We start from the raw sequence: 27,383 nt of genomic DNA, 5'->3' as shown, positions 1-27,383 counted from the left end.
TCTGACAGTATGAAGATGGCCCATCTCATGGATGCTGCAGGGAGCATGTGGGGAACAAATGACGAGAACATCTGCTAAGGTCCCTCCCAATTCAAACATCTTATATTTCTAAACATAGCAAGATGTCAATATTAGAGTTGATTTCCACTGAAAATTCATTTCTGTATAAATATAAAACTAGACAACTAATAAAGTATGATAACTTGATAACCCCTAATTTTGTCTAAAAAATCATATAATACCTCAAAAATCAATCTGGCCAAAACTTTATAGCATCAAAATAATCAACAAGTGAAAAGAAAATCTAGTTGGAGGATGTTTTGGATCCTTTCACGAGAATGCTCAGATAAATACAAGATATGAGAAAATCCCCTGGAGTCCTAATGACATGTTAGAAAGCACGCTGGTTCAGCTGATCCTAGGAGCCTGTTAAAAGTTGTTTTAAAGGATGTATCTCCCCACCTCTACTCTAGTTGCTCACGCTGGGGCCCAGGGCAGGCTACTCCAAAATATCCCACAATAGCATATTGATTATTTTGAATTCAGTTACTCGAGAAGCAAAAAGGGCCTTCTGACCTTCCTGTTTCTGTTTCCCCTGAAAGCGGGAAATAAATCTCCCTTGTGAAAGGGGTTCTCCTGGTGTCCTTATCACCAGAGCCCGGGGATTCAGGACCCAGAAGCCTGTACAGACAAACCTTGTTAATTTACAGTCTCAAGCATAGACTCTGCTTAAATTCCTCACTAGTTACGTATCTCAAATCTAAGTTTCTTTGTCCTGTCATTCCTCAGGAATTTATTGTTTCTTTGTGTAAAAGATATAGGTACTGCCTGCTGTGTTCACTCTCTGAGCGTCTATTCTTTACGATCTCCAATACATGCATATTAAACTGCATTTTTCTCCTGTTGATCTGGTCTTGTGTCAATTTTATTACTAGTCCAGCCACAAGAAGGGAAGAAAGGGGATTTGCCCCACCCTGACGCTCATTGGATGCTTTTCAAAGCAAGTGGAGCTGCCAAAGGATCCTAGTGACAGTCTTCTGAGATAGTGGGGGAACTTTTAGTAATGATCAGAATGTACATTACTGCTCTTCAAAGAACTCTGTTAATTTCTTGATGGCATATTATGCTTAAAAATGAACTCAGGTGATAAAGTAGAAACAGCTCTAAATGGGATTGTAATGATGTGGATTCCAGGACAACCTCAAGGATGGATAGGCCATGTGGCTCTAGCCAACAACAACCTCTCTCTCTAGGGTGCAGTGTGCCAAGGTGGTCAGGACCAGGGCATTTCTAAGGCTCTTACAGAGTTACAATCTTAGGAATAACTACGTTAACAAGAATTGTGTAATTCTTACAAGGCCAAACTGCCACCACAGGGCTCTTAGACTAACATTTTTGCACACTTTCTGAAAGTGTCAGCTGAGCGCTCCTTAAATGGCACAGCCGTGTGCAGTCAGGTTATAATCGTCTCTAATTGGTGCCCTCGTGAATTGCAACTTTCTCAACCACTAAAAGGCCTGAAAAAGCATTTCATTCCTCTCTAATGAGAAACGTGTTAAAAAGCAAAAATTTTTAAAAAGCACTACTACAAGCAATAATCATTAAAATTCAATGCTTTATGCTAACATCCCTTATCAGTAATAAGCCTAGAGAACAGAATAAACAAAAAACTGATTTCCAATAAGAATTTGTATGTGATCTAAGTTGGTCTTAATGGTTTCTTTTTTCGTCACAGAGACAGATTAAGAAACCATCTACCTTCCCTTCCTTCTACCCACCGATCCACCCACTCACCCATCCACCCGACCATCAATCCACCCATCCTATTCCTACGTATTCCCAACCATCAGCCACCCTTTTCTTTGATTAGCATTATTTTTACCCAAATAATAGCTTTTTTGGTGATGCCTTACTAGTTCCCTCCCTCTATCCTCCCTTGCTCTTTCTTCCACTGGACTAGGTTCTCTGAATGCAGAAAATTTGGTCTTTGTTTATCTTCGTATTGGGGGATGGGGGTGGCTACCTTGCTCATATCTGGCACAACATGGGTTTTCCATATATCTTTTAAATTATATATAAATAATTTAGGAAATCCAGGTAAGTATTGAAATGGGTGGTACTATCTGTAACTTCAACTTAAAAAAAAAAAGGTTCTCACTGCCTTTTCCTCAAGCTTCTTAAGAGCAATGCATAGACAAATGGGAGCCTCTCACCTTGGTCCTCAAGGAACTCTTGCCTGAAGGAAAGACCTGCTAGATTCACCTGGGGAGTTTATAAAGCAACCCCAGTGCCTGGGTCCACGCTCTGCTGGCATCTCTGCATACTCCCTCACCCCAACCCCATCGGCCGTGGATTCCAATTTATTTGGTAGCCAGGGCATCGGTAATTTTCGAAAGCTCCCTCAGGTGATTCTAACATGCAGGCAGGGCTAAGAATACCAAAATCTCTGAAACATCTTCTCTAGTTATTTAAAAAATATTAGTCAACGATATGGTTGGTCTTTTTTGAATTATAGTCCGTGGACACACCTATAGTTACCATTCATTTACTGAAACACACTGGATGACAATGGTCATTCTCTTTTTTTGAGAAATCAAGTGAGGTCATTGCAATTACAAATATATTTAGATCTCCTTGATGTCAGTGAGCAGTATATTTCATCAAAGTCCCCTCTCCTTTATTTACTCTTTTTAGTTATTCAGGTAACCTCAACTTATAACACTATATAAACTTCAGGTGTACATAATTATATTTCAACTTCTGTATAGACTACATCGTGTCCACCACTAAAACTCTAGTTGCCATTATTTATTCTTACTATCGTCTTTTCTATTTTTCCACTGAATTGGAAGATTGTATCTATAGTTAGATGAGTATTACCTGTGGGTAGGAAAACATTTTGGGATTTCATACTCCCTGGACTTTCACAGGCCCTGAAGGCCCTGAAAACACTCTACCATAAAATCTGCAGTAGAAATCCCCACAGGAACCTTAAAGCTGACCAAGAAGACAATAATCTGTACTTGAGAAACTGAATTTGAAACTTTTTGCTAAGTATTTCACAAAAAAGTCTGATTTGCTAAAATTTCTAATTTCATTCCAATAGGAATGAATTTAAAAAGTTCACTAAACTAGTAAAGTACTTGTAGCCTTAGTAGAATACTTATAATAGTATTATTAATTATACTATTAATTATATAATTATTAATTAAAATATGATGATGATGATGACCCTACCAACACAATATTAAAGGCAAAATAAGGTAATGGTCAAGTACATAGACTCTGGAACCAAGACAGCCTGGACTCAAATCTCAGCTCTACCACTTACTAGCTATGGACTTCGTTTAGCTGCCTTTTGGTTTAGTCTCCTCTTCTCTGAAACGAGTAAAGAGTAAAGCTCATTCCACTGGTGGTTGTTGGATTAAGTGAACTCACATGCACATACAGTCACGTACGTACACATATGCGAACACATGTACACAGACACATATGCATACAGAGGTCACTTCCAATGGTCCCGGTATGCTATAACTCACTTAAATTCCATCTCTCCCCCTGAAACTCAATCCCTACATACAGCAGAGTGATCTTAAAATCCAGATTTTATGTGATTGCTCCCCTACTTTTAAGACTCTCAATAGCTTCCAGCGTCTCCAGGGTCATGTACAAAACCCTTAAAGATGACCCTTTACAACCTGATTCCCACCTACCTTGCTACCCTGATAACTTGCCACCCTGGCCCCCCACACTGAAAAATATACTGCAGCCCCCGCCAACCTAGTTCCTCCAACAGGCCATCCTCCCATCTCAGGGCCTTTAACCACCTTCTCTGCCCCTCCTCACTCCTCTCTTCAAATCCCTCACTAGCTTCTAATCACATTCAGGGGAAAACTAAAATCCATAGATGGGCCATGATCTGGAACCCACTAATTGAAATTTAGGATTAATACTCAGACTGCCTCAAACTCAGATATCATACATTCATTCATATGAGAAAAGATGCTCATGACTTAAATATTTTGCCAATCTTTAAGACAATTAAGGTGATAGTAGATGTTATGATGTCACTGCAGCCACTAAGGAGGAAAATCCCTAAATTGTGAATTTAGAGTAAATGGTATCTTGTCTTTATACTTCCCTCTTCTCTTTGCTATAGGTGTGATTTTTAATTTATTTTCACATGAAGTAGTTGTTTGTCTATCCCTGTAACTGCAAACAGCAGAGAAAGACATGCTTTTTTAAAAAAAAATACAAGTCTGGGTGTTTTTAAGGACAGTGTGCATTTGATCTCATTATTCTGCCAGTTAATTGACAGGAAAGAATGTCCTAATTGCTCATTAACTCTGAAGAGGTCCCTCTTGTCTGGTGTCAAGGTCTAAGAGACCAGGGTGCGCAGCAGCTGGACAACTGCTGGGGCTTCAGGGGGAGAAAGCATTAGGTTCACAAAGATAAAAACAGCAGATGTTCTGATTTGGGGTTCAAAAAATCCTATCTATCATACAGTAGAATTTGGTGGTGAGTTATTTTCTCCTCGGGCCAAGAAGATGAACCACATTGCTGAATAAATTTTTTGTGGGACACAAGGTTTTTCACAGCCATCGCTTATGGAAATCGTTCTTCGTAGACTGTAATCTGCCCGAATGGCAACTGATTTGAAAGGCAGCCCAAGAAAGGCAGTCCTTGATGCTCTCTCACTTCCACCCACCCTGTCCCTACATGCAGGATGGTAATCAGCCAAAAGCTAAGAGAAACAAGCCATCGATACAGGCACTGCTCAGTGACCACTCAGACCCCTTCCTTGAAGCAGACAAAGAAGTTCAGAATTCCACGAAAACAGCTCTGCTCACATACCAGGAAGCAAGGTCTACATGCTTCTGTGATATATAAAACACTAAAATGATAATAATTAGCAAATAATTAGGGCTACCAAGGGGTAGGAAATGTTGTCACAACCTGACAAGTATCATAGAGTCAAAGTGACGCTCAAAATGGGCCTCGCTGGGCCTGAGTTATCTAAGTCCCCCCGTCCCCCCTACATGTCTCACCGAAAAGCACTCTCTACACAAGAGTAAATTTATTTGGGAGTTTAAAATTTATCTTCTTCACAGCCCAGTGTGGCAAAAGAAGGGTCCTGCTCACCCCTAGAGATGCAGCTTACTTAAAGTTATAATGAAGACAGCAGGTGTTCTATACAGATGTCACTTCTTCGACAAGACGCTTATTAAACACTTTATCTCCCTTAATGTCGATGAGCTAGCTACATTTTCTTTTATTTCAGCATCACTCCAGCCAAAAGCAAACTGTTTCCTTTTAGTCTCACTGAGCTGAAAATTAAAAACTACTGGGCTTTGGGTTGTTCCTGTCGATTTGTAAAGAAACTTGAACCCAATGATTCAAGAGTCAAGCCATACTGTTTCCTAGTAACACAAAAGTGTATTTTGCGACACAAAAATGCTTTTCCATAGAAAGTGTGCCAGACTCCTCCTTTCCTTGATGACCCAAACCTCTGAGTTCCAACCACCTCTTGCAACATTTCAAGTTGAGATGAAGTGGAACAGATATGAAAGGACTGTAGTCGATAAAATGTACAAAGCTTTAAGTTTTGTATTCTGTAAAGTAAAATGGAACTGCCTGGTGCCATGGTTCCTAAATGGGGTGCTAAGGCAGATTCAAACCTAAGTGGTGTGCCAAAGCAGACTCAAACTAAGACAGAATCCTGTTTGTCCTGGAACCCTTAAGAAAAAAATCACTGTAGTGGCCAGGGAGAGCTAGCTACTAATAACAGGAGTAGTTGGCCTTCTTTCCCAGAGCATGTAGATAACTTTAGCCCAGAAGGTTTGGAGTAAAGATGAGAAGGGAAAGAAGGGGATAAGCAATAAAGGAAAAGGGGAGACAGGATCTGGAGAGATTGTAGTTCAGATGCTCGGCTCTGCTCAACTGCCTTCATCACTCTGACCATCACTAAGTAGCTGCAGAGGCTGGAGGTGAATGCATGAGTTATGGTTTTCTCTGCATTTCTCTACAAAAAAACAACCTGATGCCTTCAGTGGGATGGGACTGTGGAGAAGATCAGAGAAAAGCAAGGCTATTATTAAAAACTTTTAACAAAGCATAGATTTATTTTAATAATATTTTTTTCTTTATAAAGGAGAACCCTTTTTGCAGAAGTTTTGGAAAATGGAGTTAAACCAAAACAAAAAAATAAAAGTCACCATAATCTTATTCCTGACAAATAAGGATGACTGGCCTTTTGTTAAATATTATTCCAATCTTTTCTATAGTAAATTCATACTACATCTTACAAAAATAAATGAGTTTCTACTAAGAATACTGCTTGTATCCTGCTGCTTCTTTGATATACTGTGCACTTAGTTTTCTGTCTTTTTAATGGCTGAGTATTATTCTATATCATGATTTATTTACCCTGATTCCTACCATAGAACGATTAGGCCATTTATGATTTTTCCAAAGCAAATGATTACAACCGAATTTTAATCAGCTTACTATTTATAGTAATCTTAACAACATTGTGCAATTTTGGGCCTGTCCTACAACAAAAGTAGATGTAAATAACACAGATGTGACACAGAAGGATCTCTGGTCCCTAATTGAGATTCACGAAGATATATAAATACATATTCTGCATGACTCTCACATCTGGCTCTCCATAACTCAGTACACCAGAATTATAAATAGTTCTGAATCCTTGGAGAACTGCCATGGGATGAAACTAGACCACTGTGAAAGCTATTTGTGATTCTATAATAAATGGAAACCAACATGACTCTTGCTTTTTCTCAGCAGTAACACAACACAACAAAATGGATGGAAGAACGTGTGCAGCTATGGGTGAGACTGTTCAAGAGGCAGCGCACATGACGTTGAAAACTCCCCGTGAATAAGTCCCACTAACAAGTAGCTGGAGTAATGTGTAACATTTTAGCTCAACATAAAATTCTGATGTCTTAAGGCACACAATGTGAATACATTTATTCTTTTTTGTTATGAATCATTTCTTTTCTAAAAGGAAATTATTCAAGAAAAATTGAGTCGTTTAAATTAACAATGCAAATATCCTTAATTCAAATGTCACTAACGTATCCATATTAAAAAAGTATTTCTGAACGCATGCCATAATTTTTGGCAGAAACCAATGACAGCCCAGATTACTTATAACTGTCTGCAGTAAGCTTTTTTTTTGGTGTGTGTCCTATGAGCTACCCGAGATGCAGCCTTTTTGTGTAACAAGGGCACTCTTTCCCTATACAAACTATTTATTTCACAATGTTTTATTCCTGTCAGGAATTTTTGTTTAAAAAAAAAAACAAAAAGCAACCAAACAAAAGAACTTAGCCAATCATATATGGACAGATGAAGACAACAGGAAGAGAAATGTCATTGCTATTCTATAAGTCACACAGTCTTTTCGTAGTACCACATCCACCTCAGAGTTTTCAGTTTTCTGAATTCAGGCTGATCACAGAGCTAAGCCACCTCCAAGAACACAAACTAACTCCAGCTCAGTTATGCGGACTCACGGTCTTAGAATCATGCCAGTCCCTACCTGACAATTCTGTGGCAGCCTAGATATACTTTTTCTCAAGAGGCCATGTTGTACAATGTAAAGTGTGTCCTGACTAGACATAGAGAAGTCTGGCCTTCTTGTCTGGTGTTGATCACTTAGAATGTGACCCTGGGCAACTCATTGAATTCCGCTGTGCCAGTGTTTCACAATCTAAAATAATGAATATAATTACAAATGCTTATTTCATAGGGCTCTGTGTGGGTATGTGAACCTTCCTGACACAGTAATCACCAAGGAAGAGGCACTTAATGCTCACGGACCTGGAGAGAATTCCACCGAAAACGTTTACAGTGGTTTCTTCCAGGTGCCTATAATATGGGGAGCTGCAAGGATACACCTCAAATGTTAGGTGGTTTTTCTCTGGGTGGTGGGTTTATGGATTATTTTCTGTCTTCCTTCTGCTGATTTGTATTTTCCACGGTGAATATGTATTGCATTTATAAACAGGGAAAAATACTGCCCAAATTCTAAAAGACCATGAGAGGTGAACTCAGGTAATCATCATCACCTGTGTTAGGCACTCAGCATGGTCCACCTCAGCATATCTGGAATTCAGGTGGGGCTTCCAGAAAAGGAGCTGAGTACTCTCCATTCCTATGGCAAAACAAAAGCAGAACTGCACAGCAAGCACAGCTTGCATCTAACAGGTGTTAGCACACACACATCAGAGCTGTTCTCTCACACTTCATCACCTGTCACCCTTACCTCCCAAGGCCAGGTGAACTCTGCTCTTGGAGGTGGAGAGAGCTGAGAGGCATGTGCAGTCAAGCCCAGACGCCTGATGCAGAAGCTCACTCAGGGGTTCAGCTCTGCTCTTGGGTGAACTCACAGGAGCTCTAGGAAATGTGGGTCCAATCTAGCATCTTCCAAGGAGGTCCTGACTCCCAGGCTCCTCACACCTGGGAGGCCCAATCTACTTCAAAACTGCACCCGCAGGGCAGGATACTGTCAACAGTAATGCCGTCATTAAGAGACATAGAGACTGTGATGGACTGTTAAGTGTCTTGACTTCTCCGAGTCTGTTTCCTTATTGTGTATAATCAAGGTGTTAGACATCATGACCTCACTCTCAGTGTCAGCATCACAGTTCTATTTGAAAATGGTGCTGCCTTGTCTTGTTCTCCATCATCTACTCTAAAAATAACTTAAATTAAGCAGAGGATCACAGCAATAGGTCCCTCCCCAAGATTTAAACTGCACTTATGTGCTTCATATGCTCAACAATGTGGCTCTTTATGGACACCAAAAGAGACCAAAACTCGTTGCTGAAGATAAAATGTTAAGACACAGCCATGCAAAATGGTATATACACTTTTGATGTGTACTTAACAACGTTTAGCAAGAAATTAGAAAGGCTCAAATAAAAAGAAAATAAAATTTTATCCATTGAAAATAACTACCGAGTCTATGAAACAAAGTCTGGGCCTTCAGTTCCAAAAAAAAAAAAAAGATACTGTTTTGTTTCATATTTTAGTATAAGCACATATGATTCAAAACTTCTCCACATCCTCAATTGTTTGATCAATAAGAATGTAAGATTCATTGCAGTTTTAAAGCACTATTTGCTATCTATCTTCCAAATTAATACATTTTATAGAAATGACAAGTTTCTTAATCAGACCTATACATAAATAGCTTTCTCCAGTTAAATTTGATCTTATGAAACATTAAACATACATTTCAATAACTTCTGAGATTAAAAATTGTATAGATAATTTGAGTATCCAAATCATCATATTAGTAAACTTGATATTCTATAAAATTCTTATATAACTTAGGGAATCAGGGTTGCTGAGGTACAGAATTTCAGAGATGGGTAAGTAAAGTGATCAACTCATTCCAAAAGCTACTCTCTTTCCTAAATCTAATATATTGCTTAGAGCTGAAGGAAGTCACTTAAATCTCCTGTCATTCAGCAAAAAGAATATTTTTGCTTTGATAGTAAAGAATAAGATTTATTCATTTCTGTAGCCTGCAATGTTTAACAGTATCTGACACATACAAGGGGCTCAAATAGGGATTTATGAGTAACAGGTAAATAATGATTCTGAGCAACAGGATGAGTATGTAAGGTAATTTCCGAAATTGTTACGATTTGGTAGTCCAAAAGGGATCTCCATGTGGGCGGGAGGAGGCAGGGGATGGGTGGTTGGATTAATTCATTAGAGTTTTGTTAATACTTTTATTGGTAAATCTACTCATTAGCATCTGAATTATGCCATTCAATAAATGGTGATTGTGAGGGTATGTGGCAGAGGAAATATTATAAATTAATTCACACAAACTATTAATGTCAATTTCCCAAGTATCTTTAAATTTCATGTATATTTTTATTTATATATATTTATAAGGGCTGGGATACAGTTAGTATTTTTAAATATGGAACCTAAACAGATTCTTGCTCCTTCCCAATGGAGATCTAAACAGAATTCTGGTCCACTCATTTTATTATTTACCTCCTTGCTTGGGGTATTCACACACTGTTTCACAGATTTGAAAAAGTATGTACTTATATTTCTTTATATGCACAATTTCACATCTAGATTCAGTCTCGAATATCAAACTTTACTCTCTGAAACGAATATCCCCAACATAGAGAGGAGCAAGTAAGAACCAGTAATCCAAAGGAAGTGTTCTGCAATAAAATTGCTTTTACACAATCTGGCAGATGGTACTTTTTTATTACATGGAAAGTTTCCCTGGAGGAAAAACACACTAATTACTTAAAAAAAAACAAAACAAAACAAAACAGTTAAGTGGTCACACAGAATTAGCTGTACATCCCTGTCCTGGCCTGCAATGCTTCTGCGAAGCTAAGCTGGCCAGCAGTGAACATTTGCATATGTTAAAAATTGCCAACTGTACTATGCCTGGACTGGAACAATGAAGTCTACATCATATAATCATGCAACTGAAGAAGGTACTACCATCGAATGCATGCATTTATCAATTTAAATCTGCCTTAAACAGTTGTGTGAATTTATCTTCCAGAAAGGATCTTTCATCCATAAGCCCTGAGACCTAAGTGTCAAACACTCACCAAATATTCCTGACATTTCCAACATTGCCATCTATGTCATGCCACATCTCTCCTACACAGTCCATGACGACAGAATAATGGAAAAGGAACAGACTTCGAAGAGTACCCAAATTCAACTTTTTTATTATAAAAAATAATAATAAAGGTCTGATCAGATTCGATTCAGTGACTCACACTTCAAGTAAAGTTAGTTCACTGATATACCAGGTCTGAAACTCAGGCTACTGACATTCCCATCCCTTTTCTCTTTGTACCACATCATGAAAGATTAAAAAGACATATTTTATTCCAGTTTTCTCAAAAATTTCCATACAATAATAAAGATCAAGACATGCTGCTTTTATATACCTTGATGTAGCTTCAGTAACAGAAAAACGGACAACTTAAAATAAATTTTCTTTGTTTTGTTTTTTTACTTAAAATGTATCTCATTTGGTCCCTATGAACACATGATGCTTATAAAAAAGATTCAAAGATATCAAATGATCTTTTAACAAAGCACTAGATATTAGTTTGGAACCTAAAGACTTTTTCCCAATATGGCTTCCCTGGTAATTTTACATCTGAAGACCGAGAGACAAAGCAGCAACCAGGTTCATTCCGAAGCCAAGACCTCTGTGGTACATGCCACCCCGGTTTCACATATGGCTAACCAGCAACCCCATCTGTACAGTGTGGGGAGCGAGCTGACAACTCTGCCTGATTGTCACAAGACAGCCAAAATGTGATTGCGGCCATTTGCCATTCAGAGGAGTCTAAGAAAAGAAGCATCAGTTACTCCACATGTCAGTAAGGATTTCCAGCTTTAACCTGGACACATGCTCCAGACTGGCAGAAGTTGAAAAGGACACAGCTTTGTACCCAGCCACCAGCTGAACTTGGCGGCAGGCTATTAAAAAAAAGAAAAAGGCACAAATTATACATGGAAGGCTGTGGGGGAGGGGGGAGAGGAAAATGCAATGAGCTAATGCTCCTAGTTGGCATCTGCCTTTTGACTCAAAGAAAGAGATGGCTCTTTTCCAAAATTTTTCTATTATGGTGGTATCAGCTGCTTCTTGGACTCATTTATAAAAGCTGAGACTGCCAACAGAACAAGACAAGATTTCTGTTAATAGTAGTAAATGTGTAAGCTTCTTGAAATAATGGGGATTTCGATATTTCTTCTACAAAGCCTATTGTGGTATTATTATTCCCAGCATGAGCTTTAGGACTTGGAATTACGGCCAGGTACTGCTAAGAAATATAACAATAGTAAATTCTGGGGTTAAAAAGTTGCTATCTTGATTCTTTAATCTACTTCTCCAATATATTTAACTAAAGAACAGCTTGAAACTAATTGGTGCTGGATGTTTCTTGCTGGACTGGCATTCTACCAAATGAATTTCCATTCATTGGCCCTTTCAAAACTCAGTATTTTTGGTGACTATTAGAGTAACTTCTTACTCTGAAAACTGGGAATCAAAGAGAAAGAATTAAGCATTTACCGTAACAGCCTTTTTAGAAGGGATTACAGATTCTACCTACTTCATGAGGAAAATATCTTCTTTAATAATAATAAAAAAAAGGCTAATAAGTAAATGTACTAGGAATGCTAGATTCAAACCCCAACGAAGAATAAGGAATGCTCCCAGCTTCCACTTGGGAGGTAGAAAGCTGGAAAAAGCATCACTCCCACACTTACAATAAACATAAATGCTGGACAATCTGCAAATTAATAACTTTTTCTGAACCCATCAGAGAGCTGAGGCAGTAGGGCAACCAACTAAACAGAAGTCTAAAATGGTACAGAAGCACTTGGTTACCTAGGACAGACTGCTGGATGCGAATAAAAAGAGTTCAGCTGGAACTGTTAACAACCTGTTAAAGCCTGAGTGTGAGCCAGGAAGAGACCACAAAACATACGCACAGAATATATGCGCGGCTGCAATATAAAGGAATTCACACCCACTTTCAGGATCTTCTCAGGGCCTCACGTGGTCCTCACCAAAGAGAGAGGAGAGAGTCCAGAGAAAGCGTCCTTTAGGGTCATTCCTGGTACAGCTCTGGGGGAAACAGCAGCCACTGCAGGAAAGGTTTGTGTGAAAGGCTGCTAGACCCTTCTCCCTATCATCTCTATGGAACAAAAGCCCTAAATGCTATTTAGGGAGAAAGGCAAAAACCACTGGTTCCCTTAGGGAAATGGCAAAAACCTATGTAGCTTAGAGAAGGGAAGAGGGAAAAACCCACCACTGCAGCTGGGGGAGGGGCAGGAACACTGTGAAGGCCACACCTCCAAACAGACCCACACAGCTACCACCTAAGACTACAGTTACATCAGAGCACACCCCAACTGGCCTCCCACCACCAGACTGAAAGCACAGAGCAGCCAGGAACAGCTGTGCACCCCTGCGAGAGGGACAAGGTAGGGAAGGGGGGACCTTCGCAGTTCCAGCACGAAGGAAAGCCCTGGAATGGAAATTCAAGCAGACACCGAGAAAAGCAACCTGGCCCCCAACCTAAAAACCAGGTAACGCTAGAGGAATCTGAAGCCTTGGTGTACCAAGGGCAACCAGAGAACAACATGTATTCAATATTACTCACAGTAACTGTGTAATTAAAAATACAGTATTCAGGGGCTGGCCCCCGTGGCCGAGTGGTTAAGTTTGTGCGCTCCACTTCAGCAGCCCAGGGTTTTGCCAGTTCAGATCCTGGGTGCAGACATGACACTGCTCATCAGGCCATGCTGAGGCGGCATCCCACATGGCACAACCAGAAGGACCCACAACTAGAATATATAACTATGTACTGGGGGACTTGGGGAGAAGAAGAACAGAAAGAAAAAAAAAAAAGGATTGGCAACAGATGTTAGCTCAGGTGCCAATCTTCCAAAAAAAAAAAAATACAGTATTCAATGGAACAAGCAGACAATCAGGAGGGACACAGAAGGCCTGAGCAATAGTATCAACCGAGTTAATCGAATTAACATTTGTAGAACACTTACCTGACTAGAGCAGAATACACATTACTTTCAGGTGCACGTGGCATTTTCACCAGGATAGACCATAAAATATCACAACCAAGTGAAATTTATCCTGGGAACGCAAGCCTGCTTCAACTTTGAAAATGAAAAGAATTTAGTATGTCAATAGACTAAGGAAAAAAAGTATTAATAATCTCAACAGACATAGAATTTTTTTTTCTGTTTTTTTTACTCCCCAGATCCCCCCAGTATATAGTTGTATATTTTAGTTGTGGGTCCTTCTGGTTGCGGCATGTGGGACGCCACCTCACTGTGGCCTGATGAGTCGTGCCATGTCGGCACCCAGGATCCAAACCAGCGAAACCCCAGGCTGCCAAAGCGGGGCATGCAAACTTAACCACTCGGTCACGGGGCCGGCCCCTAGAATTTCTTAAAAAGTACTATTTATACTTTTTAATATAGTATTAATATTATACTCCCCCTCCAAAAAAAAAAAGAGAGAAATACTTAGATATAAATCTAAGAAAATATATGGAGGATTTATATGTTCAAAAAGTTTAGTGATGTGAAAATATGAGTACAACATAATATTGAATGGAAAAAAGTAAGGTGCAAAATAGTATGCACTGTATGGTCATAATTTTATAAAATAAACTAAACCAAATATTTTTCCATAGAAACAAAGCTAAAAAATAATACACGGCTTTAAAAAAAGATGTCTCCTTGGTTTCTCGCTCTTAATAAGACAATCACAAAGTGTTTTAAGGAAAATGAAATGAATATAAACAATTTGTAAAGCCACTTCCCTTGCTGTCACCCGTTACTGTATAACGCACTTCAAGAAGTCTCTTTAGATCAGTGTCCTTGGAACTAGTTCCATATGCTCTTCAAATCATTCATTGAAAGTAAACTTCTGTGGTCAAACAAATTTGGAAAGCATTAATTTAATAAATTGGTTTCTTAATTGCAGGGCTCATTAGAATCATCAGCATACCAGTGTCATTCTGGATCTTCAAGAGGGTATAGTTTGTAGTGTTTCCCAAACTTATCTGAATGTAGAACTTGTGGAGGTTTAGGGGCAGAGAGGGAGGCAAGGAGGGAGAGAGAGAGGGGAAAGCAGAGACAGGAGAGGGTTGCTCTGGCTGACCTCAGAAACTAGGTTGCAGACATATTATTTTGCTTCCAAATACTTTAGTATGTATCTCCCAAGAATAAGGGTCATTCTCCTACTTATCTACAATACCACTGTCACATCAAAGAAGGATTATTTCCCTAATAACATCTAATAGCTAGTTCCAATACAAAATTCCTGTTTTCTCAAAAAATGTCTTTTACAACCAGTTTTTCAAGGTTCTTATGTTACGCTTGGTTATTCTCTTTTAATATAAAAACCACATCCTGCTTTTTTTTATGATATTGATTTTATTTTTGTTTTTTTTTTTCAGGAGACCAGTCTCATTGAATTGTAGCAATTCCCTGTTTTGTCTGATTATTTCTCCATGGTGTTATTCAACTTGTTCCTCTATTCCATGTATTTCCTGTATCTTGACACTTACATTTGAAGACTTAGAGTCAGGTTAAACATTTTTAGCAAGAATATGTCATAGATGATGCTGTGTTCTTCATAGTGCATCATATCAGGACATGCTGTCAGGTCATCCCTAATGATGCTGCTGAGTTTGACCACTGGCTTCAGGTGGTGACTATGGAAATCTCGCCATTGCAAAGGTATATTTTTCACTTTCTATTAGCATGTCCTCTATGAACTGATAGTTTATCACTGTGTGAATGTCCTGTTTCTCAACAACCTTCTAACTAATGGTTTTTGTAGTCTTTGATATTTGCAAGACTATCAGTCATTCCATTGGGTTTCTTATTTTTATTTACTTCTTTAAAATTTCTTTATAGGAAAATTTACTCTTCGTGATGTACAGTCATGAGAGTTTTGAGAAACGCAAAGAGTTGTGTTTCCATCACAACAATCAAGATACAGAATAGTTCTATCACTCCAAAATATTCTGTTGTGCTGTCCCTTTGTGATCCTAAATAAAGCCTTCTGCTGAGCAGCTTTACCCTGACCTACCTATCCCATAATATTTAAAATCTTGCCTAGTAGTGATTAAACTCCTGTGTGTATAGGAATAACCATGAGAATTTGTTAAAATACGGGCTCTGGGGCCCTACCCCCTGAATTTAGGATTCCTTGGCTAAGGCAGGCTTCTAGTGACTGCGATCTGGTAGTCCATTGACTACATGTGATACAGTGATTACAAGAATGGCCCCAATTCCCCACCCCTCCTTCCACTCATGATCTTTGCACCATGACTCTGCAGCTACTCCCATGAAGAGGCAGAGTCTGTTTCCCTATTCTATGATTCTGGGCTAGTGTTGTGACTTGCTTCAGCAATAAAATACAGCGGGACTGATGACGTACCAGCACAAACCTTGCTTATTTCCACACTCTCTTGGAACCCTTGCACTGAGGCCTTATGAAGGAGCCTGGGCTAGCCTGCTGGATGAGGAGCGATGTGCGGCTCAATCTCCACCATTACCTCAGACAAAAGTAGGCTGGCATGTAAATGAGGTTATCTTAGAGCAGCCAGCCTCAGCTGACCACTGCAGACACTCTAGCACATCAGCCAAGATCACATAGTCTGGCCCAGCTGACGCATAAACTCAAGAACAAAAAGAAATGTCTATTGTTTTAAGCCATGTGTTTTGGGTGACTTGTTACACAGCAATAGACGACCAGTACGCCACAGTTTTGATACTCTCCACCTAATAAATACTGATCTATCTCTTCCTCTGAATTTCCCCTGCCGCCTTCATAATTTAGGTTTTCATTTCTTGTTCAGACTACTGCAAGTCTTCTGAGTTATCTCCCCTCTTGCTGTAATTGCCCACCTCCATGTGCACTGTAGCTGCTAAGACTGTATTCCTTAAAGTGTGAAATGAAGTTGTCATAATTTATGTATTCCCATCGTCTAGCATAATGCCTGGTACCCCCTACAGGTGCTCAGTCCTTGTCTGTGGAATGACTGCTGACAGATTCATAAAACACAGCTCTGATCACATCACTCCCCCCAGCAGAACTTACTGGCATGTACATCATATACCAGATCCATTTTCCACTTGGCCCATTTAATTTTAAGGCCTCTGGGATCAGGCCTCAGCTTAACTTCCCACTCTTTCTTCCCTTCCTCTCTCAGTGCACTGTTCAAAAGTGCAGGCTGGCTAACCACGACCCTTACTTCTGTGTCTGTGCAGATACTGACTCCTGCCTGGAAGACCCTTCCACATCTATGCAAACTCTACACATTCTTGAAGGTCCAACTCAAATGCCACCTCCTCCATGAAATTCTGAGGGCTCTAGTTAAGAAGAAGCTTGCCCCCTCTCATTGCCTCTAGAACTTAGCCTAAACTCTCTTAGGTACCTGATATTATGGTTACTGGTGTGTTACGGCGTCTCCACTCCCAGAGACTGTGAACTATTTTTTTCTTTTTTGGCTTGAGAAAGATCAGCCCTGAGCTAACATCTGTGCCAATCATCCTCCACTTTATATGCAGGTTGCTGCCACACTGTGGCTGCCAACGAGTGGTGTAGGAATGTGCCCGGGAACCAAACTCGTGAACCTGGGCCGCTAAAGCGTAGTACACCAAACTTAACCACTATACCATGGGGCCGGCCCTGAGACTGAACTTTTTGAGGACAGATTCCGTCTTTTACCTCTCTGAATTCCTTATTGTACCTAACACAGTACATGAAACATAATAAAACCTTAACAAATGCTTATTGGATGAATAGATGAGTTTTAGTCACTACTAAAACAATAAAACAGTAATACCCAAACCCATAAGCCAATCCCAGAACAAAGATGGCAAGAGAAATACAGTGGTTTTCATGTGTGAGTTTGTAAAAGAATCTTCTGGAAAGCTGGTTAAAAATACACATTCCAAGGTTCTGCCCCAAGAGAGATTGGTTCAGTAGGTCTGGAATGGAACTCTGAGTTTGAATTCTTATCAAGCTGTCCATGTGATTTTGAGGAAGGTGTGTGGGCAACACTTTGATACAAAGTGACATAGAGCCTGCTTTACAGATATGGATTCCAAAGCAAACTCCTTTTTTCATGCCCCTGAATTTTTTTTAGTTTTTTGACTTTAATGTCAAAGCATCTAATGCAGCAGGCCTATAAAAAGAACCACTTTAACAATACATACATAGTCTCGCACCTTATTAGCTGAGGTTGCTGGGCATATGGCATCACACCCCATTCCTTGTAATCACAATCTGCACACATTTTTTCATCTACATATCCTTTTTATAAACTAAAGTTTAATTTGCTCCAAACAGTCCTTTCTCAGACCATCTCACCATGTGAGGTATGCTTTAAAACAAGTGAAGGGTGCAAAATTCCTACCTCGGTCCCAAAGGCTGGCTCTTAATGCTCTCTCCAGCTGTTCCTCTTCACTAAGTCCTGCTGTGTACACATCATAGTTCCTGGGTACTTCTGCATAGTGACCTGGCCTGCCATATGGGTAAGAATCCTGATATCCAGAGTAGCCTACAGGCACAAGGAGAAGGTTACAGAACATTGCCATGGACCGTTCTTTTCATACTTCCTATTTTATAAGCAAAGACAATAACATGATTTATGTCATTATTCTGCATATAGTAATATTCCTCAAAATAAGAAAAGATGACAAATGGAGAATGCCATTTGGGGTGGGCAATGATTGTCTTGTCACTGTTGTATCCACAGTGCCCAACATAAGACTGAACATGCGTAAGTCCTTATGTGCTGAAAAGGAAGAAGATATTAATTTAGAAGGTATGAGCAGTACTAGAGAGAAGCCTGGAATAGGCTATTGACATACGGAGCAGCAGACTCTTAGAGTTTTAGAGTTAGTTAATACTTGGAGTATTTTCAGTGAAGTCCTGACTGGAGTCAAGGGAATGGCTGAAACGACAGTGGGTAAAGCCTTACTGTCTGGTGGCTGCAGACAATGAGAGGCAAACTAACATTTAATACATATACTATAGGGTTTCTCTGCTGGGTATGATACTTCAGATGGTAATAACTACGTTGAGATACACAAGCCAGTGTCTCCATAATTATAATTCTGTGTCAGGGATCATAGTTTCTATTAACAGCACTTTTAAGAAAATGGTTGCTAGATAAAATGAAAGACAACCTTGTCGTTAAAAAATACTTTAAGTATTAAACAGATACCTCATTAAAAAAGGTCAATTACAGAGCAAAGTTCACTTTTGCAAGGTATTTCCATCAATCTTTTCAAGTCAGCTTGAGTCTACTCCTTACATTTTCTTTAATCACCCACTTTCAAGGAATTTGTTTGGAAGAGATTTTTTTTCTTATAGGAGATTACCAATCTAATTCTGGTAGAATGAGAGAGAAGTAACAGTCTGTTTAATTTTTTCTCTTCTTTCCTTCCATTATCATACCCTTTGAAGATGATGTTTCAAATGTTTACTTAATGTGCTTTTTGTTGCTGATGAAAATTCCTTCCCTTCACTGTGACTCTTGTGTCCTATGTTGTCATATTACCTGACATAGCACATGCCTCAGTTTAAGCTTATTATTGCTTTAATAAGGCTATAGAAAAAAATACAATCAAGCCAAAAAGAGGAACACTGTAGGGTAGAACCTGGTTAATTTAAATTTCATATTTAGAATTTTTGATAATTGATCCTGCGGCTATTTTAAAATTTACTTTTGTGTTGGTTATGAAGAAAATGCTTTCCTAACATACAGGATTAAAAGGGAAACTTTAACTATTTCCCATAAGAATTTTCAGGCACTCTAAAAGTCTTTATTTTCATATAAAAGATGAAATGGAAATAAAACACACTAATCTAGTTTCAGTTGATAAACTTATGTAATTATACTTGTTTATATAAATATTTGTCATGTAAAGTATTTGTGTCTATTGGTTATGTTTTTATAGCAGCTTTAAAGAGATATAGTTGACATCCTATATAATTCACCAATTTAAAGTGTATAACTCAATGGCTTTTCATATATTCATAGAGTTGTGCCATCATCACCACAATCAATTTTAGAACATTTTCATCACCCCGAAGAAGAAACCTGAACCCTTTAGCTATCACCCCCCATCCCTCCCAGCCTTAAGTAACCACTAATCTACTTTCTATCTCTATAGCTATGACTATTTTGGATAACAACATAAAAGGGATCATATAATATGTGGTGTTTTGTGTCTGGCTTATTTTATTTATCACAATGTTTTCAAGGTTCACCCATGTTGTAGCATGAATCAGTACTTCATTCCTTTTTGAAGCCAAATAATATTCCATTGTACAGATATATCATATTCCGTTTATTCATTTATCATTGACAGACATTTGGGTTATTTCCACCTTTTGACTATTGTGAATAATGCTGCTATAAACATTCACGTACGAGTTTTTATGTGGACACATGTTTTCACTTCTCTTGGGTACATACCTCGGAGTGGAATTTCAGGGCCATGTGGTATGTTTAATTCTATGTTTAACCATTTGTAACTCTGAAAATATTTTCCAAAGTGGTTACACCATTTTAAATTGGCACAAGCAGTGCATATGGATTCAGATTTCTCCACATCCTCACCAATACTCATTATTATCTGTCTTTTTAATTATAGCCATCCTAGTGGGTGTGCAGTGGAATATCACTATCGTTTTGATGACTAATGATGTCAAACATCTTTTCATGTGCTTACCGGCCATTTGTATATTTCCTTTGTAGAAACGTCTGTTCAGAGCTTTTGTCCACTCTTACTGATTATTATAATGTTCTTCTATTTTGGTACTATTTTACTGAATGTTCTTGAAAATCACAAAAATGAATGATTTAAATAAGCACGAAATAAAATTGTTCAAGATTTTGGAGGCTAATTTTGACAAGCCTCACTCCTAATGGAGTAAAAATTAGTGGAGATTTACTAAATACCTCCAATAAGTCACCTTCCATATTCTCTCTCATGTTTCCCATGTCAGAATATTAACATTATGATATTTAAAACAGGAGAAGGATATGAGTAAATTTCCCAAATCCTCACAATGGTTTAGGATTGAAGTGCAATCTGGATACAATTTAAAACATGGACACCCTTCCTCAAATTGGTCTCTACTCAACAGAACCATCAGAAAAATTCAACTCCCAATGCTGTGTTGGGGAATACCCACCAGCAAGCTTCATATCCTGAGAGTAAAGAAGACTGTGGTACTTCTACAAATCTTGCTTTCTATACTTCTCACCAAAAAACACAAAAAACAAAAACCTTTCATATAAGGGCAAATGGTCAAAACACAACCAATATACTTCACGAAGAACAAAGAAAGGGGCAACAAGTCCAAAACATAATAGAATATTTATGGCTAAGTTGCTGAATAGCACAGGATACTTCAGCAATCCCTGAATAGAGCGACTACCCAAGTCCCTCAGAGTGCCAGTTATTTTATTGCAACAGAAAAAGCATATTGGGCACTTTCCCATACGGCTCATTACCACTTTCAACCCCCCGTGGAAAGTCATTCTGTTACAGAAGGTCTAAGCAGCATTTCTACCTATCTACCCTCAAAAATGTTCAGCTAATTCAAAATCCAGAATAACCCAAAAGCTTTGAATACCCATCTATACGGATACCAAAAATAGAACATAACATCTCAAGAGTTTTAATTGTCAGGTAAATTTGCTACGATGTGAGGCAACATTTTCTTGATACAGAAAAAGATTTTTCTTCATGTTATTTCTTATTTAAAAAAGAACCCAGCAGTGCCTTAATGAAATGTAGTCTACAACTCTAAACATCTGAATATTATAAAATCTAATTTGGTACTTGTCAGACAAAACAAGAGGAGGGAGAAAGGGAAAGTTTAGTGCTTTAAGTCAAAAAGACTAGTGTAGTTAAAAGTTCTATATCATCAGTCATAAATCATCAACAAGAACAAAAAACCCATCAATATCTATTATAATGAGAACAGGTCTCCTAGGACCGAAAATTTTCTACAGCTGTTCCATTGGCCCAATCAGATATTTTTAAATCTTCATAATAAACATGGCTGGAAAAACCTAACAATCAAACACTTAAGATAAATAAGTTTAAATTATATCCCACGATGAATACTAGTTTAATATTCTTTTGTCGCTATATACTTTGGCTCTATAGTAAAAGAAATTCTGGTTATCATTATTCTATTAACTACTCCATCTGTTCCTTATACACATACCAGGATTTCATGGCAAAAGAGATCAAGAAACACCACCAAGATTAGAAAAATTGGTAACAGCTTTTGAAACATTCATGAGGTTCTTTGACCTATAAAGACTTTTCCAGCTAAGGACGGCCATATTAAGAATAAATCATTACTTGTAAGAGATACATATGCTCTCATAAAAGTTCCCTAGATGACCATTAACATGGCCACCTGGCCTTATGTAGCTCTGCCTTTGAAGAAATCCAATCACTTCAGAGGAAAGAATATAAATATGGTAATCTTACAGGGGATAAGAAAGAAAAGTAAAAGAAGCTTTTAGTTTTGCCTTCAATCCTCTGGTCTGTGTGTCTGCTGTGCTTATGTCTCTTCCATATGAAGGAAGAAAGGAGCAGGTTTCCCTTTTTTCTTTTTTTTTAATAAATGCAAAAACGAACAAACAAAAAGAAAGTAAGGGGAACTGCCCTATTTTGTAAGGTTAAATCAGCAGAATGTTCACTTTAGAGCTCTGTATAACAGAAGAAGCAGGGACTAGGAATCAGTGACTTGCACTTTTAGTCCTAGTTTATCACTGACTACCTGTATGATTTTGGCCAAGTTACTTAACATACCTAAATCTCAATTTGCCAGCTGTCACACAATATTTAGTCCTAGGAAATCTATGATAATTTAAGCCATGTCTCTGCACAAGTATGTTAGTACTATCCTCTTTGTCAAGAGGAACATTCCTGTTTCTTTTGAGGATTTAAAAAATGAACCAGGAGAGAAGCCCTTTTTCCTCTAGCAACTTCAAGGTGTTAGGGGCGAGGTCCCCTGCCTAGTGGAGAGAACAGTCAACAGGAAGAGAGAAATCACAGTGGGACTTAGAACTAAAACGATCTTCCTGTCCAAGCCACCTCTTTCTCGTCACATAGACCAATAAAGTTCTTCTTATACTTAAGTCATTGTGAACTGGTCTCCATAACCAACAACCAAAAGGACCCAATGCTCTTCCAGCTTATCAGCTTTGTCAATAACTAACCATCATACCGCCTCTCTTCAGATGAGTCCACACACAGTAGCAGGTGAGCTGGCCTTCCTTGTCCAGCAACTGTTCCTCGTCTGCACTAACACCACGTTTCTAGGATTTTAAGCATCCAAATCAGGAGAAGTAAAAGCCTCAGAAGTGAAACCTCTTCTCGGAGCAGCAACAGTATTCCCCTTTGTGGTCCCCAAACCTAGAGAACCTCAATCTAAACCTATAATTTCTGTTCCCGATCCCGTTAGAATTACCTAGGAAGCTTAAAAAGAAGTCCAAGTCCCTATCTCTGTCCTCATTCTGATTTAATTGGTCTGGGGTGAATTCAAGGCTTGGATAGGTTGTAAAGTCCCTCAGGTGGTTCATATATACAGCCAGGATCGACAATCATGACCCAAGCCTTTAGAACCACGTCAAAAACATAGCTTGAATCTAACTCCAATAGTATCACTCTAATGATTAAAGCCTTCAGAGGCACTCCAGCACATTCTGGATAATCCCAAACAGCCCTTTTCGTAAAGGCCTGAAAAGTCCTTTCCTCCCATTGCTTTCCTTCTACTGACTGATCAAGACTCAGCACTCCACTTCCTCTGGATAACCTCCAGTAACTGCAACCCTACTCCTTCCTCCCAGGCTGAGCACTGAATGCACTACATTAATATTGCTGGATTGGACTTCTACCTCTGCCAGGAAGGAGTAACTGCAACTGGATTAGCCCTCCCGCCATAACCAAGTAGAAGCCAGGAGAAAAATATATGAAACAAATGTTTCCAGACATTGTATAATAGGCAGGGCAGGATTTTGGACCTTGGGAGAAAGGAAATAAAGGAAATGAGCATAGAGGTACTTTCCAGACTGTGGTGCAGGGAGGGGGAACACAAGCAGGCACAGCAGGGTCCCTGAGTTGAGCTGGAATTTGCAGGGCAGAGCACAGCAAAGGAGAAAACTATGTGTACAGAAAAACCTCCAGAGATCTCCCTGAAGATATTGCTGAATATGTGTCATGTGTGTGTACGTGAAATGCCACGAGACGAGACAAAGAATGACTGAGAGCTATAAGCTGAACATTTCCCACAGCTCACTCAGGGCTGGCAGACTTTGTTTCAACCAGCCAGGGTAGAGCGTTCTTATGGAACAAACGACATTCAGGAAAAATCCCAAGAAAGAAACACCTCAGTAGTAGTGCAGAATTAACTCTAGAATAAAAGTTACTTTAGACCCACCCAGAGAATTTAAAAAAAAAACCAGAAAGATCAAACTAATCATCAAGAAACTTAACTGTGTGCCAGAACAAAGCCCAGTTTTCTTTTAAAGAAGATAAACTCTAGCACTCAATGCCACAAAATACACAATGTCTAGCATCCAATCAAAACTTACTAAATAAGCAAAAATTGTGACCCACAACAAGGAGAGAAATCAATCTAGTGAAGCAGATGCAAAAAATATATAGAGGAGACAAAATTAGCAGTCAGAGACTTTAAGACAGCTATTAGAACTGTGCTCATCTCATTATATTCATGTTTTTATTTAAATCATGAGCACAGTTATAAATAAAAACATGAATATAATGAGGAGAGAAATGGAAGATATAAAAGAGAACTAAATGAAACTTCTAGAGCTGAAAAAGACAGTATCTGAGATGAAAAATTCATTAGATGGGACGCACAGCAGATTCAACATTGTGGAAGAAAGATCAGTGATCTTGAACACACAGCAATAGAAGCTATCCAAACTGAAGCCCATATACATCAAGTAAAATAAACAGAGCCTCAGGGACTTGCGGGCCAACATGAAGCAGTCTAACATTGGCATAACTGGAAATCATAAAAAGGGGGGATATTCTTTAGTTCTTTAATAAAACAAAAGCTGGAAGGATTGATTACCAAGAAATCTGCACTAGAGGAAATGTTTAAGAAAATTCTTGAGGCAAAAGAAAAATGATACCACATGGAAATTTGGATCTATAAAAAAGGGATCCTTATTTCTGTGGATCAACTGACACAAGCTGTGCGCCCAACCTGAGCTATGCATGTGATGAACAGACCCAAGGGGGAATAAAAAAAGCAAAGGCTTTGAAAACTAAACTACCATATAACCCACCACACAAGTATCAGATTAACCTGTGAGTGGTACATGCATGTGATAGGCCCAAATAGCACAGTAAAGGATCTGAAAACTGAACTGACATTGGAATCCACCACCCACAGAAGGAGAGACAGAATTTGTGGTCTAAGCCTAACCAGGGTGACTGTCTGTGAAAACAAACAAAAAACTCCCCCAAAACCAACATGTTGCAAAGGATTTTCACAGGATCTGGAATCTCACAATATAATAATTTAAATGTTCAGATACAAGACAAAATTACTGGATATGCGAAACCAAAACAAAATGGAAGAATGTGACCAATTCTCTGGAGAAAAAGATAATCAACAGATGCCAGGCAAATGAGAGGACCCAGATGTTGGAATTATCAGGCAGATTTTAAAGAAGGTATAATAACCATGCTCCATGAGATAAAGATGAACACTCTTGAAATGAATGGAGAGGCAGAGTTTTCAGCAGAGACAAAGAAACTACAAAAACAGAACCAAATGGAAATTTTAGAACTAAAAAATAAAATATTAAAAAAAATTCACTGGATAGGTTTAATAGAGTCAACAGCAGACTGGAGATGACAGAGCAAAGAGTCACTGAACTTGAAGATAGATCAAGAGAAATTATCCTATATAAAGAACACAGAGGGAAAAAGTTGAAAAACATGCCTGAAGGGCTTGAGGGACGCTATCAAAATGTCTAAAATTCACGTCATTAAAATTTCTGAAGGACAGGAGAAAGAGATTAGTGGAGAATAAATATTTACAGAAATAGTATCTGAAACCCTTCCAAATTTGAAAGGCAAAATACATGAAGCAGAAACTGACAGAATTAAAGGGAGATAAAGATAACTTCACAATAATAGTTAGAGATTTTAAACTCCCCCTTAGCATTGACAGAAAATCAGTAAAGACATAGAAGATATAAATAAGACTATAAACCACCCTGACCTAATTGATATGTATAGAGCACTATACTCATCAATGGCAGAATACATATTCTTTTCAAGAGCACATGGTACATTCACCAGGACAGAACACATGCTGGGCCAAAAGAAAGTCTCATTAAATTAAAAGGATTGAAACTACACAGAGTGTGTTCCCTAACAACAAGAGAATTAAATTAAAAATCACTAAGAAAAGGATATCTAGAAAACCAGTAGTATATTGAAATAATAAAATACCATTCAGCAATAAAAAATATATTGATACATACAACAACATATATGGATCATAAAAAATTAGGTTGAATGAAAGAAGTCAGATACAAAGGAGTACTTAGTAAATGATGGCATTTATATGACTTTCAAGATTAACCTATGGTGAGGGAAATGAAATCAGAACAGTGGTTGCCCATGAAGAGAGAGGGAGATTGACTAAAGGAGACGTTTTAGTATAACTAACCATACATATAACTCCTGGTTATAAACTCTTTGAGACAGGGACTGTAGCTCTTTCCCCTTCTCACACAGTGGCAGGTCTGGCACTCTGCACAACATGGCCACTCACCAAGCTCTACTGGGTAAACCAGACTGGGGCTAAGAACATTCTATAGGAAAAGAAAGCAAAAGCACTATATATACATACATCAATAATTCTTTGTGCCTATATTATTTGAAGCAGAGGTCAAAAAGCTACAAATTGTGGTTCAAATCCAACCTGCTGCCAATTTTTGTAAATAAGGTTTTATTGGAAAACAGCTACCCCCATTAAGTTATGAATTGCCTATGGCTATTTTCATGCTACAACGACAGGTTGACTAGTTGTGACAGAGACCATAGGGCCAACAAAGCCCTCAGAGTCTAAAACATCAGCTATCTGGCCTTTATAGAAAAGGTTGCCGGTTCTCAACTGGCATGACTATAAAGAGACCCCGTGCTTGCTGCCGTAGCCTACGGCTTCTTTACCACCTGTGTGCTGGTACAGGTCTGGGATAATACAGCACAGGCTTCCCAGGATGGGATGTAAGGGCCTTAGCCTAAAACAGGTCACATGCTTTAGCAGGAAGTCCTTTCTACCTACTTACATAGACATCTAGAAAGTCCCAAGGTATTAACTTATTAACTTCCTAGAGGAATGCCTATCTAGCCTCTTAGGGTAAGCATGATTCTTCCTGAATATGTAGATGGGGTGGACTAGGGGGACTTGCTTACCTGAAACTAACTTCTCACACTTAGCCAGGAGGACAGTCTCTTAGGCTGAGCATAGAGGAGTCTGGGTCTAGTATGAATCCATCCTGTCTGAGAGACCTCACACCAATCACACAATAATTTCATGCCCGAGTTACCTCCTTCCCTGGCCTTCCCTACCAACGCACCCAAACATGTTCCCAGGGCTACCCCTCCAACTAGGTTGCAGGGATGTTAGAGGCACAATTACATGACATGTGAACTGCTCTACAAGAGCATAGATCAGTACTACTTTAAAGTGGCTCTATAGCAGCAAA

The 27,383-nt window shown here is 38.8% G+C and overlaps 1 protein-coding gene across 15 annotated transcripts in view; it reads right to left on the bottom strand.

Annotated features, from left to right (window-relative positions):
- RHBDD1 (rhomboid domain containing 1) overlaps positions 1-27,383 on the bottom strand; it is a 150,995-nt gene that overhangs the window by 31,913 nt on the left and 91,699 nt on the right. For 12 of the 15 annotated variants that reach the window (XR_011439527.1, XR_011439525.1, XR_011439526.1 and 9 more), the window contains one exon: positions 18,006-18,149. The exons of the other annotated variants lie outside the window; for them this stretch is intronic. Coding sequence is in view for 9 of the 12 variants with exons in the window: in XM_070269409.1 (XP_070125510.1) it covers positions 18,006-18,149 (144 nt within the window). In the remaining 3 variants the exon portion in view is untranslated. The remainder of the gene's footprint in view (positions 1-18,005; positions 18,150-27,383) is intronic. 15 annotated transcript variants of the gene reach the window in all.

Source organism: Equus caballus, chromosome 6, assembly GCF_041296265.1.
Source record: "Equus caballus isolate H_3958 breed thoroughbred chromosome 6, TB-T2T, whole genome shotgun sequence".
Classification (NCBI taxonomy): Eukaryota; Metazoa; Chordata; class Mammalia; order Perissodactyla; family Equidae; genus Equus; species Equus caballus.
Note: the sequence above shows the minus strand (reverse complement) of the source record. Positions and strands in the feature narration are given on the sequence as shown.